This window comes from Thunnus maccoyii, chromosome 1 (assembly GCF_910596095.1).
Source record: "Thunnus maccoyii chromosome 1, fThuMac1.1, whole genome shotgun sequence".
NCBI lineage: Eukaryota > Metazoa > Chordata > Actinopteri > Scombriformes > Scombridae > Thunnus > Thunnus maccoyii.
In genome coordinates, this window is record NC_056533.1 from 14,456,814 (window position 1) to 14,475,141 (window position 18,328).

The 18,328-nt window shown below is 38.6% G+C and overlaps 3 protein-coding genes across 3 annotated transcripts; 2 read left to right on the top strand and 1 right to left on the bottom strand.

Annotated features, from left to right (window-relative positions):
* The first annotated feature begins 764 nt into the window (after positions 1–764).
* LOC121900139 (interferon regulatory factor 2-like) lies at positions 765–5,409 on the top strand. Its single transcript, XM_042416167.1, has 7 exons — positions 765–901; positions 1,086–1,185; positions 3,455–3,634; positions 3,709–3,879; positions 3,965–4,017; positions 4,364–4,454; positions 4,780–5,409. Exons 1-7 carry the CDS (start codon positions 812–814, stop codon positions 4,896–4,898), a joined length of 804 nt encoding a protein of 267 aa, XP_042272101.1. The 5' UTR covers positions 765–811; the 3' UTR covers positions 4,899–5,409.
* A 1,110-nt stretch (positions 5,410–6,519) lies between these two features.
* On the bottom strand, positions 6,520–13,406 carry cdc42se2 (CDC42 small effector 2). Its single transcript, XM_042432402.1, has 5 exons — positions 13,321–13,406; positions 11,151–11,397; positions 10,371–10,472; positions 10,204–10,282; positions 6,520–9,136 (listed from the first exon to the last, which is right to left on the bottom strand). Exons 2-4 carry the CDS (start codon positions 11,202–11,204, stop codon positions 10,208–10,210), a joined length of 231 nt encoding a protein of 76 aa, XP_042288336.1. The 5' UTR covers positions 11,205–11,397; positions 13,321–13,406; the 3' UTR covers positions 6,520–9,136; positions 10,204–10,207.
* Positions 13,407–13,431: 25 nt separating this feature from the next.
* Positions 13,432–18,258, top strand: nip7 (NIP7 nucleolar pre-rRNA processing protein). The gene is made up of 5 exons (XM_042432386.1): positions 13,432–13,578; positions 15,598–15,684; positions 15,777–15,915; positions 17,339–17,479; positions 17,815–18,258. Exons 1-5 carry the CDS (start codon positions 13,523–13,525, stop codon positions 17,932–17,934), a joined length of 543 nt encoding a protein of 180 aa, XP_042288320.1. The 5' UTR covers positions 13,432–13,522; the 3' UTR covers positions 17,935–18,258.
* The last annotated feature ends 70 nt before the right edge of the window (positions 18,259–18,328 follow it).

Here is an 18,328-nt window from a genome sequence, read left to right on the forward strand (position 1 = left end):
CGGTAAGAAATGTTTCACTTTGATATATAAATAATACGTGTAGTTTTTACATGAGAATGACCTCAATAAAGATGAAAAATATTTGTGCTGCTGACACTGACATCAGTATTATACAACGGTCGTAGCACTGACAAGTCATAACATGTAGTGAGTTGTGCACAAATATACTGTACAAATGTTAATCTAACAATGTAAGTGTGCACTGTATACTAGTAAACTAATTAACTAAAATGCTGTTCCTGCTTGATTAAAGTCACTAGTAATTTTTTTGTTTGTTTGTATAAACTTCAAAAGTTAAAGTCACCATTGCAACATATGAAACAGCTCATCTGACAGATATTGACTCTGCTTCCACCTAGTGGTCTTAAAATAATCCACATGATAACCAAAATATTTTATAACCAAAAACACTCTAATAATAATATATACAGTATACTGTATATTTGAAGAATCTGCAATTTTGTCCATAACTCTGCATGTAGAATTACAAGAAAAGCATAAAAATCTGTACATGGTTCTTCACAACTCTTCACTCCATCATACTACACACAACATACAGTACAGCCGGCTATTTCCTGTAATTGGAGGAGCCACTTAAGCAGTGAGGAATGTAATTGGAGGAGGAAAGGGATTGTCATAACTGTGAGGTTTTTGATTGGAAGAATGCCATGGAGGAGGACGGGTGTCCCTGAGTAACCTTTGATTTAATCTGAGCTCCTGAGAAATGTTCTGTTATTGCTGAAACTCTTGTGTACCTGGTGACACATCCATAAAGAACATCTTTCTGCATACCTGAGGCTTGGACCGCAGCATGCAACAACCAGGCCGGCTGAGGCTGAGGCCGTGGCTGGAGGAGCAGATTCACTCTGGGAAGTATCCAGGAGTCAGCTGGCTGGACCAGGTAGACCCCCTTCCACCTCAAACACATCTCTACACGCAAAGATACACACGCATGCACGCCTGAGAGCAAAAATGGTTTTATGGTAGACTAAACTGCCGTGTGCAGTATAAACACAATAAAGAAGAATCACAAAACACTCTGGGCAACATTGTAACCTGTTCTCTTGTGTTTTATTATTCTACAGTCAGCAAGAATTTTCCAAATCCCGTGGAAACACGCAGCTCGTCATGGCTGGAGTATTGACCGAGATGCTACACTGTTCAGGAGTTGGGCCATGCACACTGGTAGGAGCCTCACACTGGTCCTCTGATCCATCCAGACTATATTTTATATATATTTTTATGTCTATCTATAGACTGCTCTTTATCTGTTTATCTGAGGCATTCAGCCTGATATCATGTGCTACCTCATTGCTTTTACACTTGCCTGTGGATGGTTTTATGAGTGAAACCACAGAAGAAAACTAACAGAATACACTGCCAGGGTCAATATGGTTGGAATCAATACCATAATATTAATGAGAACATTTTTTACAATGTAGATATATATCACAACATAACAAATGTATTAATTAATGTTCAATTCATCAAACTGCACTGTGAAAAGTTCATGTAAGTGTGAACAGAAACTTCAGTTTTTTCACTATGAAATTGCAATTTCCATGGAATCATTAATTTGACTGAAATGATATGATCATATCATCACAACACTATTGTTAATGATAAGACTGAGTTATCGCACAGCCCTACATGTAAGCTTCATGTCATTAAAATAAATGAACAAATTAATTGTGAAGAGTTATATGTACAAGACTTCTTGCTTAATCGCAAAGTCCCATCTCTGTCATCTCTAAAAATTTGTGACTTCATCAAAGTGTAAAAGGAAAAGGAAGGAAAATAAGCACAGAATGATATGTTACATTGAAATTTGGTCTGTACTGCAGTTGTACAGCATTTAGTGGCAGATAGCATTTGATCATTATCAGCAAATTATTTCAACCTTCCTAATGAGCTTCACCTGCAGACCTGTTTCCTCTTTCCAGTGCAGTTGCATTGTTCAGTCCATGTCTTTCGAGATCTACCACATTCCTGCCATGATATAAAATTAGAAACAGTTATGTCCATCGATGAATTGAAGGCCATCATAAAGAATATGATGGAGACATGTAGTTGTTCTTCTTGAGAGGCCACTGAGTTTGAATACAGTAGCTGTTCTTCTGTTTTAATGTGAACTTTTTGTATATCATGTTCTATATGTTGCATTTTAATATGTTGTGATTTTGTATGGCTGCTACATCAGCAAGGTCTCTCTTATGAACCAGATCTCAATGGGAAAATAAAGCTAAAATAAAACCCAGTTTCCAGTTAAGTAATAAGAATTTCTGCAAAACCTTAAATAACACCAGTGTGAAGCAATTAAACATATAAATAATCTTGGAATGAGTAGTTACCCGAGACAGTTATCTGTAAAAATTTAAGAATCTCAATCTAATCAATGCAACTTCCTGCAATGCAAACTGAAAGTCAAAGGAATAAAATTAGGAAAACATGACAAAAAAATCTATTCTGGTCAGTTTGGTTTTAGTAAAACATTTCACACCTGGGCGTCTTTTGCATAAAATCCACAAAATATGAAATGTAATTTACAGAATTTAATAAATAAATGTGTTCATTTCTCTGAGTTAATCACCTCATAACCAGATGTTTTGGTATCTGTAATCAAATTTCTGCATGTTCTGCATCTTGAAACCCATCACCCTCCAGTCTTGGGAAAGTCATGCTTTGTGATTGTATAATAGCTGCATCACATCATGGGAAAGCTTCAGTTGCTGTCAAAGTGCAGGGTGATCGTGTTGCTGTCAAAGTACAACAGGACTTCTCTTCACAAGACCCGCAGAAAGAACATCAGCTGTGTGTGTAAAAAAATAAAAGGACACTGTGTAGAATCAACAGGTTGAAAAATTCAACTAAACATTCAAGAGTTTTCATTAAACTAAACATTACATAAGTAATAATAATATACAATACATGTAATATATAATTGAGCCATTCAAAAATAAATGACTGAAATATTTAGATGCTCTGTGACTTACAGAGGCTCTAAGTCATTAATAACCTGCCTGTATGTAGAACAGGTTGAAGTTTATGTAATATAACTGCTGCTATTTGTGCACCTTTACTTCTTGTTAGCCCTTGTCTGCTGTAAATGATCCATAGTGGATCTTTTTTAAGCTCCAGTGATTTTATGAGTGAGGCTGGCAATTATCCAAATCACATTGTCATCACACTCATTTCTGGTTCTGGCTCTTTTGCTTTTTCAGGTAGGTAGATTACCGATCAGGCAAAGTGAGTAACTGCCCAAACACCCCAGGCTAACAGTGGTTAATCGATTAGTCATTTGGTCTTAAAAATGTCAGAAAATGGTGAAAATGTTGATCATTGTTTCCCAAAACCCAAGATGCAACCTCAAAATGTCTTGTTTTGTCCCAGATTACAGTCCACAACCCAAAGATAATCAGTTTACTATAATTGTCTCTGTGCTTGTTCACTTCAGGACGATACCAACCAGGCAAAGACAAGCCAGATCCCAAAACGTGGAAGGCAAATTTCCGCTGTGCCTTGAATTCTCTGCCTGACATCTGTGAGCTGCGGGAGCACAGCAGGAAGCGAGGCAGCAATGCCTACAGAGTCTACAGGATGCTGCCCAGCACACAAACACACAGGCGCAGGAGAGGTATGACCCGCATATAAAGTGTACTTTTCACTTCAAAGATCAAACATATTCTGACTCACCTTCTCTCTCATCAGGGCTTAGGTTGTTCAGCAGGCCCCGAGAGAGACAGGTCAGTTTAGGAGCCTGCATACCTGATGATCCCTGCACTGTGCACACATGGCAACCCACAACGAGACCCGTTTCAGACACACCGCCGAAGGTGGAGACCCCTGCGGAAGACGTGTTACGCAGCACTCAAACACATGGTAAGAAGAAGCAGTTTGTTGTCGTTCAGGGTGTTGATAATGAAAAAAAAACCTGGTGAGGATGATAGTTGTTGTCTTTGTGTAGGGATGTGGGAAGCCAAACCAGAGGACCAGGAACAGAACGAGGCTGTTTTTAAGGTATTACAACTTATTGTGTTATTATTAAATGTAATGAATCATGGTTTTCTTTTCATTGGGTGGGACAGTCTAACAGTCATTCTGGCTATCTCTGACTAATTGTTTTAGTGGAAATCTTTTTTGGGTGAGTCACACAGAATATTGGCGTGGTTTGAGGGCTCAATAATCCAAAACTCACTGCATTTCAACCAACAGCGACACTGGGCAGATTCTTTTCAACTTTCATAACATATGAGGTGCCTACAGCTAAAGTATTTTAGACATATTTTCCACTCAAATTGAAAATATGAAGGCGAAACAACAAGGTGGAGCTCTAGGTGTCTGACTGTATTTTGTCTTCTTGTAGCTGATGGATCACTTAAGCAATGCTGACCTGTGGAATCAGACTGGGGAGCAGAGAGGATGGAGAACACACACACTGTGGGACCACTGGCACTGTAGGACACTATATATGTTTATGTGATTGTGTGTATGAGGACTGTTGACACATTTTTTAAAAATCTTTTTAGTCCTAGAATTTGTTGTTGACTGACTCAGCAGTAAGGTATTATTGTCTGACGGCAGGTGAAAGCAGTTGTGCAGAATGATCCTCTACAGATTTAGGATTCCTATTGTGAAAAGACTTAAAAAAAAGAATAATAAGTCGTTAATGACTGTGTAGCTGAAGGGGAGCTCTAATATTCATGTGCATGTGAGTGAATAATCACATGATTGAGTGTTTTTGTCTCTGTGTGTGTTTTCATGTTGTTTTGTGTTCCTCAGGTCCTGGTGATGATAACCTTTACTCCCTCCATGCAGACAACTACACTGATCTTTTTGGCCCAAACTACATCAAGGAACTCTCTGATTGGTCCACACATCAGCAAACACTGATGCCGTAGTCTAGTTGTGCAGCCAACAGCACCCAAATGTGCAAACCTACTAGAAAATAACATCTCATCCTCCTGTTTGCATAGAGCACATACTTGATTAAAAGCTGTTTTTTCTTGCTAAGTTTCATCTGTTGTTGTCTCTTGGCGTCTATCTGCTGAGCTGACCTCTGAAAGACAGATATATCGAAGAGAGCGGGAGAGGACAGAGAATATTACTCAGTCAGTCAGTCAGTCAGTCTGTCGGTCATCCTCTTTGCTGAGCCGGCTGAGATGAAGATCTTGTTCCAAGCCAAGCTGTAGCTCCGCCATCATCACTTCAGTTCGTTATGGTTCAGCGCTTCACACTCACTGAAACGACACCAAGCTCACACCACAGCTGACAGAGTAAACAGATCTCATTTCGCTTCAGTGTGGGATGAGTTATTGCTCTGCTGTTTCTTCAAGTTTAACCAGCACACTGTAAATGAAGAGCAGCTCATGTAGCTTTTACACTTTGTAAGTTTGTGTTTGTCATGTTTGCTTTGCCATCATATTATACAGTAAACTTAAGTTACAATATATGTTTTTCTCTGTATGTGTTTGATTCTTATACCTTTGTTTTTTCTTTTTTTTTGGTTTTACCAAATGTGTATATTTTCTTTTTGTGAGGCAGTTTGTTGTGTGACAATACTTTTCAATGTTTTTTTTGTATTTTTAAAATCATCCTGCATTTATAATGTGTAAAAGTTGCTTAAATCTTCACACCCTGTGTGTATATGCATCTTGTTTTCTGTTTGTCTCCATTTTGCAAGTATTACAGCCCCAAACAATAATTACTGTGTTTTAGAAGCTGCCAGTTTTGTCTTCATTTTCGGACTGTTTGCTCTCAGATTAATTTCACTAATATCTACAATCTGTACAAAGCTTATAGAGCAGGAACATGGAGCGCTGAAGACTCTCAGTTCAGAGCTCAGTTCAAGGCTTTGAATGGTTGCTGTGTGTATCATTTCAATAACAACCAACACATCTGAGAGTCATCTGATGTTATCGACACACCGACTGTCAATCCTCCCCTCCAGGCTGCTGTTTTTTATGATATGAATAAAAAGAACCACATGTGCTGTTTGCCTTCAACCTGTATTGACTTTTAAAAGCTTATGCTTTTATTCTGCTTTAACAATTTTCAGAAAGCAATTTTCAGCAGCGCAGAACCATCATTGCTCAGTTTATGTGTGTGTCAGTGTATGGAACATGTTTTTACAAGCAAGTAAGACTTAAGGAGTTCTAAACCTAGAAATACGTTTTTACTCTGGTTATTTTGGCACACATTTCGATACGCCTCAGCAACAGAAGTACAGGTGCACATAATTATTTTCCTTTGAAGCGTCACAGTCCTATTCCAGTATATCGGCATGCATTGTATCAAGACTTTGATACTGGCACACCTAAATGCAATGCAGCCTTAGTCACACCTGTGCTTTTCTGGCTAAACTATGACTAAACATCTGTTAACACGGTAACCTGTTTAAAAACCTGAGATTTTGATTAACTTGTATGAAGACCAGTATTGTTGTTTAAAAGAAGTGTTTTATGCACTTTTAGTGTTATAAATGTGGGGTTTAGGCAGTGAAAATACAGAAGACACAGTCGGTCAAACATCAACAGATGACATTTATTTTTCATTGCTTATTCTGAAAAAATGCAGATAAAAGACAGATGAATTTCCCCAAAAGTGGGAACTACATGTCAGGCAGATTCTCAGAAACAAAATGACAAAAAACAAAAAACAACAACAACAACCACTGCTCCAACTCTGCCTTTTCAAACAATGTTATACAAAAAATAACCAAAAATATGTATGAACCTGAAGACATATAAACCATGGATCCATTACTTTTTTTTGTTATGTATTTACACCATCATACAGTAAGTCCTATCACAGAATCTAGTGATAAGGAAACATTTTTTTTTTTTTTATCACATTCAATCACTCCACTAGCACGGCCTGCTGGTCACATAATATACTGCAACCCCAGTAGGTCTTGACATTACAGCATTTAGCCCCAGAGGGAGAAAAAACAATCATATGGAGGATCACTTTTCACACAGAAATTACTACAAAAAACATTTTGAACAGGAATAAATGAGTTACAAGAATGTAGCCTGATGAATGATCAAATCTGTCAGTGAAGGTTTGAAAGTTTCGAGGGTCACCTTGTGTGATGCTGGAGGAGTGACAACACAATCAATGCAATGCTGGTCAATTTTCCTCTTATACAGCATTACAGGAAGTACCTGTCACCACAAAGAGGGTGTAAATCTCCCGTCTGCTGAATCAAACCTTAACGCCTGCACATTTGTCCCAATGGGTACGTTTTTCAGTTTTAAAAGATCTGATTAAATCTCTCTCCTCTGTTACCTGTTTACAAATGGTCAGATATCACATATCCATTAGGTATTCTCTATCAGGTAGGTTACGTAAATAGCTCTTAACACCAATCTACATACTTTTTTTTTTTTGTTGACTTTGTTATACAAACACATTCTGTTGTAGATGTACTCAACCACGGGATGTACATGGAGGACACACAATCACATGCATTAACAGAACCAGGCCTGCTTCATCAGTAATCACTGTTAGTGGTGATGAGCAGCGTGTACATGGTCAACACAGATTACCCCTCAAGTAAGTGAGGTCATACAGTATATGTAACATTCATACTGCTGCTGCTCTGTCGCTGCCTGCAAAGATTTGTTTAAGGCCTTCTTCCATGGAGCCTGGTTGAGAAATTTGGACAACGTATGACAATACTGAGGGACGAAAATGACCCAGCCAGTCAAGGTTTCTGTTGTAATTTCAGCACCAGTCAATAACAAGGATAACATGAGCTCGAGTCTGACGAGACTGATAACAACATAAACAGGCAATAAGAAAGAACTGCATTTATTTGCTTTTTCCCTAAGAGAGGAAACATGGATATAAAATATAAAATCTGCTGTGAGGTGGATAAACTTTTAAACAAAAACAGGAAAATGAGGAATAGCTGGGTTTAATGTCCATTGTGTTTGTTTTTGATAATATATATATTGATCATATTAACACTGCTACAAAAAAAGGTGGGTCAGATTAGTTTGAATTCTATTTAGTAGCATTTTTTCAGCTTTAAGAGGCCCGACAGGGACAAGAACCAAATCATCTCTGCTTAAACTGTAAGTGTATTACCCCCCCCCCCCCAAAAAAAACGAACCCTGCAAATGATTTTATGTTGAGAAATAGCCATAAAAACTCATGACTCATTATGTAACACAAAAAACATACTACAGTGTTAAGTTGGATCTAACTGTGAAGATAACCCCCCCCCCCAACTCAACCTGACCCACATTTATTTGCAGTGTTGATTTGGTTGCTTCCAATTTTATTTCTTGGTCTCTAGCTGGTTTACTGGATTTAAAAAAAGAGAGAAAAAAAAAATCATATAAAAATATGAATCTTCTTGAAACTACCAAGCTTAGCATTTGCAGTGGCACCTGCTAAAAATCACACTATGAAGAAAAATAACGAACATGACGTCGAAAGGCAGATTAGGAGGTTCATAGTTTATTAAAATTCTATATGGTTCAATCTAAATGAATATAAAAAAAACCAAAACAAACAGTCGAAATCAATGCGAAATTCCTAAGCAAGTGTGAGTGTACAATGTATGGTCCAGTGTACTCTACTCATTTCAAGTTTATTACAACAGCAATCTTCAACCCTGAAAGCAACTCAGAGAACTATGAGTATTTCTCAGAATAAAACAATGAACATTTTGCTTTTTTTTGCCTTGCTTCTTCTACCTGTCCTTTGATAAACCTCTGAGAATAAAAGAAGGAAACATAATGTTCCAAATCTCCAGCGTGGCCCAGCCACCGTGAGGTCCGTTTACAAATCAGATAATAAATACAGGCATCCAAATGGGCTACGACAGCAAATATTTCTGAAAATATTTTCCTCATGCATACACACAAGCATACGTCTGACTGAGATTATGAGCTTCCTAAACCCTCTTTCTCTACTCTTAACAGTTACTCTTTACAGTGCAACAGTATGGCAGCAAATGGATAGCAGTGCTTTCATAAAAAAAAAGGGAATGGAAAATAAAAATATATACAACATTATGGAAAAGCAGTAGTTTTCATCTTTTGGTCCTGTGTCCATTTTGGACAGAACTGCTTTTTTGAAAATGCTTCCTCATATCAACAACAGTAGTTTCCACAAGACTGAAGGGCTGTGAGGGGAAAAAAAAAAGTGGAACACATGTTAGGATCTGAAATTCTGCTGGTTTTGGTCACATGAGCAAAACCAGAGTCGCACAAATTTCACATCAAATCCACGTCTAACTGAGCAAAGTTTAAGGAGGAATTCACTTTTTGAAAGACTGACTGAAAAGCCTTTAGAGTTTTGACTCTGGCTAATTTTTCTGTCACTTTTTCCAATCATATCTGAAATTGATGGACTGAATCTGTTCAGGCACAAAAAGAAAAATACTGTGAAAGTGGCAACATCCAGCGGGAGTTTATAAACAAACCAAGGTGCAACATTAACAGTTAACCAGTCGCCTGAAGCCAGTAGAAAGACATGTCAGGATGGTTTAACTCACTGCCTCGTTCAGGCTGCAGCTGACAAACAAACTTACATATGAAAAAAAAACAAGCAAACTGATAGCTGAGTCACTGTCACGAGGAAAACAGAAGCCGTTATCAGCGTAACAAGGCTAATCAAGTGGAAAAATGGGGCAGTCATCCCTTCACGGAGGGATGATTTCCCACTACGTAAAAACATCACTGTAAACAAATACGTGCTGTGCAGCGTTTCACCAGTTCCTTTTAAAGCCACACCAGACAAGCTTGCTGCGGTGTGTGAGCGTGACACGCCATCATCTGTTACGACACAGTATGGGTGGAGTCGACGTTTAGTCATAGGTGTTAACCGGAAAGGGCACATTTCAATATATGTGTTATTTCTCAGTGATTAAGTGTGTGATGTCAGCATGTGACACAGACGAACAACTTTTTTGGGGGGGAAATGAAGCTTTCATATACGGCAGGCTGCTTATCAGTGTTTACCAACAATGCTGCACTGCTCTGTTAATTGATCCAGAATATTTTTGCATTATTAGGTCCCGGTTTTACATGTAAAAATCAAGTTTTCCTTAAATATCGAGGCCCTCATAAACAAAATGACTATTTTCATAAAACATGTCTGAGCTGAGCTGGTGCTGGGCTGTGGGGGTAGTGAAAACTCTGCGGCTGGATATCAGTTCCACAAAGGGATAAAAAAAAAAGCATCTCTCACCTTGTTACAACTGAGAGCCTTCAGACCCTCCGTGCGCGTAGCCCCCTTTGGATTTCATCTGGGCCTGAACGAGGTCCACCTGTGAAGGTGAAGTAGTACGTGTTAACTGACTGATGGCTTATAACCACTATATTGTTAATATTCTGAAAAAGAAAACCAAAACCTACTGATGCCAGTCCCAGACCCATGTCCCCTGAGCCTACATGTGTGGTGTGAACAAAGTTTGTTGGCTCCCCGATCATGGAGCGATCGATCCGTCGCCGCCGTTTCTGAGAATGAAAGCGTCAAACATAAGCTTGTATTTCAAAAAATAATATAGAAATAAGATTGTGGCTTTTATCGTCCTTAAATATTTGAAAGTAATATGACTAGTCAGTAAGGACTGAGTCAACAAAGCCACCTCATCCCACTCCTGTTTAACCTCTGAAACTTTGTGTCATAAGCAGTGGACCTGTGCTGTGGAGCTAAATCTGAGACAGCGGTCGACAATCATGACAATTATTTATCTTATCTGTTGGGATACAGATGTGGCCACTGCTAACAGCCACAACTGGTTGTTCTTCATCACAAAAATGATCCGTATTGAGTGTATGTGTTGTGTCAGACAGTGGGATGTGGTTTGGTGGAGTCCCTGCCGCTGTCTTCTTTAATATTTTAATTAAAACAGGAAGTAATCATCAGACATAACATAACCACAATGTTTTTAAACAAACTTTCAGAATAATGGCTGCTTATGATTTTCACAGTTTAAGTAAAATGCGAGATAACTGGGTCAGGACACTGTGTAACACTAAAGTATTTGTTGTTCATAAACCTTTACACCAACTTAAAAAAAACAAAAAAACAGAAAAAAAAACACCTTTCGTACCATTTTCCACTTTAAACATGGCAGCTACGTTACAGACTGAGTAAATCAATTAGTCTTTGGAGGTTAATTTGATACTCACAGGCTGAGGCTGCTCTGCAATGCAGCAGCTGAAACAAACCCAGAACTCAGTCATTCTGAGGCCAACGAAGAAGCCGCAGCAGTTTCCTCTCTCAGTTCAGACGTCTCTCTCCGTCTGTCTTCCTGTTCAGTGTTACCAGAGCCACAAACACACAGCGGAAGCTGATGACAGACACACACCGCTGGTTTCTCTGGGAGGGTAAACCGTTGGCACACGAACTGCTTTCCCAACACAGGGCAGCGCACTCCTGTCAACACGTGAAAGACAAATTTTCAATTAAACCCTGACGTGTTCTGTCAAATCAGCTATTACCGTCATGAATAAAACTCATGTCTACACTTTGTTTTTCCTGTCAAAGCAATCATAGATTTGGATTAACGACTTGTTTCCTGAATAAAAGTTGAATACCACCAAGCAGAAATATTTTTGAGGTGAACAGCAGTATCCTGTTGATTTAGTCGCCAGTTTTGTGCCTAAAGCGCCACCGCCTTCACTTAAGCAGGCTCGTCTTCTGACAAAACTCACAAATATTTGTGGTCAAACGGACACCTCACGAGGCAGGCATAGTGCTCTACTAGTGAAACTTACTGCTCTTTCCTATTTCCATTTTCGTATTAGCGTAAATGCCTATATCATCATGTGACTGATTTGGGAAAGTTTTCTAGGTCTGGTCATGTTACTTTAAAGTGCTGTTAAAAATAGGTTTACAGTATGTAAGTTTCAAGAACTCTGACTTCCTCATACAAAGTTTAAAGTTATAAAAGGTGAGCGACTGAAATCTTAAGAGATATGCTGTACTAACGCAAACACCTGTGTGTTCTTTGTAGCGTATGCTTCCGTGTGGGTTTCTGAGCAAGTCAGCCACTATAAACAACACTGATTGTCTAAGTAATCAATATGTTTCACTTTTACTTTTGTGTGTAATCTCTTGCGTTTATGATTATAACCTTTGACTTCCGCAGTCAATAAAAAGTTAGTTTTTAACACGCTGTTAATAGGTGCCGCAGCCTTGATAAGATATCCATAAAATCCCTGCTGGAACTGAAATAATCTAGAGGCTTATTTCACAATCAGGACATCCAAGAAAGCAGAACAGAAAATTTGGAGCAGTATTTTACAAATTGCCTACGCTGTAACCATTTAACATGATATGTTACATGGCTGCTCCATATCCTATATTATAGATGAGCAACAACTATTTTTAGGAGCACAGGGTCATTGTAGCCCATTATGTCTCATGTTAAAGATGATGTATCAGTGTATTAGGAGGCAGAAGGACACAGACAGACAATAAGTACAACAGGAGAAATGTGAAGGGCCACTCCAAACCTCAGTCCAGTAGTGCTACAAAGGTGGTGAAGTTAAATTTATATGATTAATTCCATTTTTTAATCAAAGAGCAGCAGGATCAGCTATTTTCGAGCTGTGTCACGTCTGAATATAATGAATATAATGGTTTTGCTGTGTGCACATTTGCTTGGCAGTATCAAAAAGACAGTATCAGGCATTTTCATGCCAATTATGGCTGTCAGACAGGAGGTGACAGGAGGATCGAGTGATCTGCCAAACGCAAAGAGGTCGCTGACAGAGTAGATTTCCTAGTGTGCAGCTCTGACACTGCAGCTGACATTGAACTGTTCACTACAGGTGAATCACACACTCAGGTGGCAGAGGTGCTTGATGTTGATCTTATTGACTGTTGAAATCCTTAAAGGTTTAGTTACTCTGACTCTGGTCTCGGATTACACGAACGTAATCGGTATTTACAAACAAATGTACGTTATGTAACTTCGCAGCGCTGCGGCAAAGACCGTCTCTTCACACGGAGAGTCCGACCTAAACTCACAACTGCGGGAATAAACCCATCTAACGACTGATGACATACTGTGTTTAAGGATTGATTTAAATTGAGTTGCTTGAGCAGAGCGGGGTCGTTAGCATCATCGGCTGCTAACCGAGTTAGCCTCGGTTAGAGACCTACTTGTTTTTTCCGCTGACAGCTAGCTAACCAATATGAGCTAACCAGGCTAACTTAGCCCGTTTTCGAAAGTGTGACCTCAATGTTCAACAAAAAACGAGATGTGAGATAAAATAATGTTCGCAGTACTACTTGTCAACCACAGAGTGGGTCTGTTGGGGATTAATGTTAATTTTAAGAGCATTAACTTACCAGATGTCGGCCGGTTTTGCCGGAGATCGACTGAAAGCTGAAGAATGCCAAAAAAAAAAAAAGTAGCCCAGGAACTACGCTCGTCGATGACGTCAAACAACTTCCGTTAAGAAGTGTGACGGCTTCCGTGTTGACCCACGTTTCTCACAGGACACACATTTGTCCATTAATTTAAAATAGTTAAAATAAAAACATTATCAAGATGAGGCCACTAACAGACGAAGAGACGACAACGATGTTTGAGAAGCTGTCGAAGTAGTAAGTGAACCGTTCAGCATATTGTTGTTTAAAATGTAGCAGAAATGGTTAGCATGCTTGTTAGCCTGTGTGTGTGATGCATGTAAGTAGAGTAGTGTGGGATAATTTTTGCAATTGGCACTTCAGGTATATATTTTGAAGCCAATACATTATATCCGCACCCAATACCATTCTGAGATCCCCATGTGCTCTCTAACCATAACAGAAAAGAGAAAGCAAATATCATTCTCGGACAAGAAATGGCAAGTATAAAAGTGTTCCCTGTGCCAAAGTGTCTCAGATTATGTGCATTTCCCAACGTGGGACAGATCAGGCTGAAGGGTTTAAATCACCTTAATTCATACAATAAAAACTTCTCTGTTCAGTAACACTCGAAGCCAAAGTGTATGCCCACATTTGGTTATTTCAGTAATTACATTTTTTGCTGTAACAGATATTATAGTAATGTATTATAATATGTTTCAGTAATAATATATTTTGGAACCTACCTAAAAAAGTTTAAATTAAGCATTACAAGACTAAGAGCCCTGAATTACTACTGGTATTGCACATTTAATGTACTTAATTGCATATTCCACCAATTTAACAACAAATGATTGTCCTACATTTCAAACCGCATTTTCTAAAGTGGGACAATGAAAAATTGACTGAAATAAAAAAAAAAAAAAGAATCATGTTTCACCATATTATAGTATATTTTGAGGCATGACTATATCTTTAGCACAATATGATCACACTTGAGATGAGATGAGATAAACTTTAATGTCCCGAAGGAAGGAAATTTATCTTGGGCAAAAAGTGTTACGCAGAACTGCAATCAAGCAATACATGACAGTACAATACAATACAAAGACAATATCATATCTCATTGATGAGACAATGCAGTGGTGCACTAGTGCAAAACAAAGTGCTGCACACCGCTGCAATCACATAATACACAACAGGACATATACAGTATAACACAACAAGGCAATGCAGTAGTGCACAAAGCAAAAAGTGCTGCACACAGCTGCAATCACATAATAAGAAATATGACCAGCATGATGTAATTCAAAACCAACCAAACAATGCAGTGGTGCACTCTGACACCAGCTGATTACATTCAGCTAAAAGAGATAAGATATTGCACAAGGTACACGCCCAAGGTAACTTAGTTGAAACATAGAGCACATCATGAACAAATGGAGAAAATCTTAACAATCATAGGACATACTACCTAAACTAAAAACTAAAAACTACAGTGTCTCCTACCTTATAGCACCACCTTCACTGTGCTTGAGGCACTACTAAGGATAAGTTATTGCACAAAACCTATGATAAAGAAGTGGAACATAATTCACTTATAATAGATAAAACTTGGCAACATTGCTTCATTTATGACAAAGTTATATCCTTAAAGGACCAGTGTGTAAGATTTAGGGGGATCAGTTGGTAGAAACAGAATATAATATTCATAAGTATGTTTAATTAGTGTATAATCACCTAAAAATAAGAATTGTTGTGTTTTCATTACTTTAGAATGAGTCCTATATCTACATAGGGAGCAAGTCCTCTTCTACGGAGCCTACCATATTGTTCCACCATGTTTCTACAGTAGCCCAGAACGGACAAACCAAACACTAGAGAAGACCTTTCATGTTTTTTGCGAGTTTCATGGCCACCATAGGTTCTCCTACATGCTTAGAAGGGGAGGGGGAGGGGGAGGGTATTCAGTTGGTTGCAATCTGCAACCTCACTGCTAGATGCCACTAAATTCTACACGCTGGTCCTTTAACATCAAATTACTCAAAATCCTTTTCACTGTCTTTTGACTGGACTTCATAGCAAGTACTTCATGTTGGAAGACTGCCCTGCTCGAATCTATGGCATCACATGTGAAGTCATGTGATTTCAATTACATGACACTCTAGGTTTAATGTGACAGCAGTCCTAATCATTAGCATTTAATAGAAAAAGAGATTGCATTTGAGGTTAGGTGACCCACATTACACTAATTCACCGTATTTTCTCCCACTACAGCATCGGAGAAAACATAAAACTTCTAGTGGACCGACCCGATGGCACCTACTGCTTCAGGCTTCACGATGACCGTGTGTACTACATGAGGTAACCCAGCACAAGTAGACATAAAGATGTTTTGGTATCTATCAGTACTTTTAAAAAGGAGTAATTCATGTATCATCGTTTTCTGTCCGCAGTGAGAAAATTCTCAAGCTGGCCACAAACATTTCTCGGGACAAACTCGTGTCAGTGGGAACTTGTTTTGGGAAGTTTACAAAGACCAAGAAGTTTCGCCTGCACATCACAGCTCTGGATTTCCTGGCTCCATATGCAAAGGTGACTGTGGCTGCATCTAATTTCTGTTATTTGTGTATTTGCTTGCATCATTTGCATGTCTGCCTCTCTCACTTGCTCCAACCGATGGACAGAGATGCAACCATGAGATAAAGGTTATAGGCAATAAAAACATCTAGTGAAGTGAGATATCCATTCTGGCCTTTTTGTTATCAAACTGGACTTTACATCTCACATCCCTCTTTTAATCCCTGCACTGGTCACTTTTATATATTTAATCAAACTGGACTTAACATTGTACATTGCATTCAACCTCCACTGTTACATAATTTAATTATTTATTGCACTTGTCACCATTTTTTGGTCTGTCATGTAGTCCATATTTCCTTTGTACAGTCAATATTTCAAGTTTTATATCCCATTTCGAATTGTTGTTATTCCATTTGGTAAATAGATTTTAAATTTAAAATGTTTGACTTAATTTTAGCACTACGTTGTTTATCTTATTATTTCATTAGTATTATTACTTTACTCTTGTTATATTTTTATTCTTCTATGTTGTGTTTGTGGGAGCAAACGCCAAGACACATTCTTTGTATACTGCAGTCTTGGCTAATAAAGATTCTATAATTTTATGGTTCAGTGGCACATGCCGATGCTTAGTGGCATATCCTGCTTAAAAACGGTATGTCAGTCCACTAGCAGATCCCACTGCCCACTGGTACTTACTGGCACATACATACTTTTTTATCTACAGGCACTGTGTAAATCCTATGGTATCTTACAACAACATTATACTAGAAGTTTACCGGTCCATGTACGCAGTTGTCATTACTGTGTTAAATGTGCAACATGCCATTGACTTGACCATTAATGCCAACTAGATACCAATGGCTGTTATGTCACATATGGAACATGTTTTTTTCTGATAATCATATTTTGTGTTTATGATAATAGGAAAACAGCACAGAAATGGGAATGCATCTACCGCTTATTTTTCCGTCTCACTATTTTTATTCACACTTTAATTTTCTAAGTCATAGACAAAGTGACACACACACACACCAGCGATGAGTAGGGGCAGGAGTTCACAGTTTACAATGACTCTGGCTCTTTGCCAACATGATGTCTGACTGGTGAATTATTTTAAGAGGGAAAGACTTGATCCGCTCTCAAAAGTTCACTTAGTTTTATGGGAGTAAATTGTATTCCATTAAAAAAAAGATGTTTGAACAATTAGGTCCATTATATTTTAAAAGCCACCAAGAGCTGCATGAAGATACTTTTTTACATCATCTGTCTGAGTCATGAATGTATTAAACACTGAACATACACCAAAATCACTACTTTAGCATTCTCTGTTCTGAGATCTTGTCCTGAAATATGTCAGTTAGACTAGGTTGAAATACAGTTAATTGTACTTGTGCATGTATTAATAACTTAAAGCTTTCCATCATGTCTTCAGTTCAAGGTGTGGGTGAAACCTGGAGCAGAGCAGTCTTTCCTTTACGGGAACCATGTGCTAAAATCTGGGCTCGGCAGAATCACTGAGAACACGATGCAGTACCAGGGAGTTGTGGTCTACTCCATGGCTGACGTGCCTCTGGTAAGTCATCATCTATGATGCTGAACTCCTCATGCGCTCAGCGTATTAACAGTCATAACAAGAGTTTATTATTCCCACTGAGGCTACTGGTGCTGAGAATGTAATGTGCATATTGGATGGCAAAGTGCTTTTCATAAAAATATCCCTCCTTCCGAGGTGTTTTTAAATGCTGGATTAAATTTATCCACACCTACTCTACAGTCTTGTCAAATGTTTAGAACACCCTATTTGCTTGGGTGACATCAGTTTAACTTCAGATCATGTGCTAAACGGACTGAGATATCTGTTCTTGTTCACAGACGGGAGTAATGAACCAGTTATGTCTTATTTCTCAGGGTTTTGGAGTCGCAGCCAAGACGACCCAAGAGTGCCGGCGAGTGGACCCCATGGCCATTGTTGTGTTCCACCAGGCCGATGTAGGAGAGTTCATTAGGAATGAAGACACATTAACATAGATCAAGATGCCCTTTTCATACCCAGTAACATTCACTTAAGTGCAGCTGCTGTTTGCTTCAACAGTGAAGCACTCGGCTGAAGGCCACCTTGACAGCAGACATTACAACTGGCCCACATTTCCCTGCATAGTCCAGGGACTGAAATAAGGACCTCTTTATTCATTCTTCTTGGGATACTGCTAATCTGTTATCCACAGGATTCCCTTGTAACAGAGCCTCCTGAGGCAGGCACTACCATGATACTCCCCTTCCCCTGGGTCTTGTGTTCAATCTTATTACTTTTGTAAATGTCATTATTTCAAATAAATCCATAATGTCTTTGTATTTATTTTAGTCTTCTGTTACATACTGCAGTGAAAATCACGCATCAGATACCATAAAAACAAAACAAAGC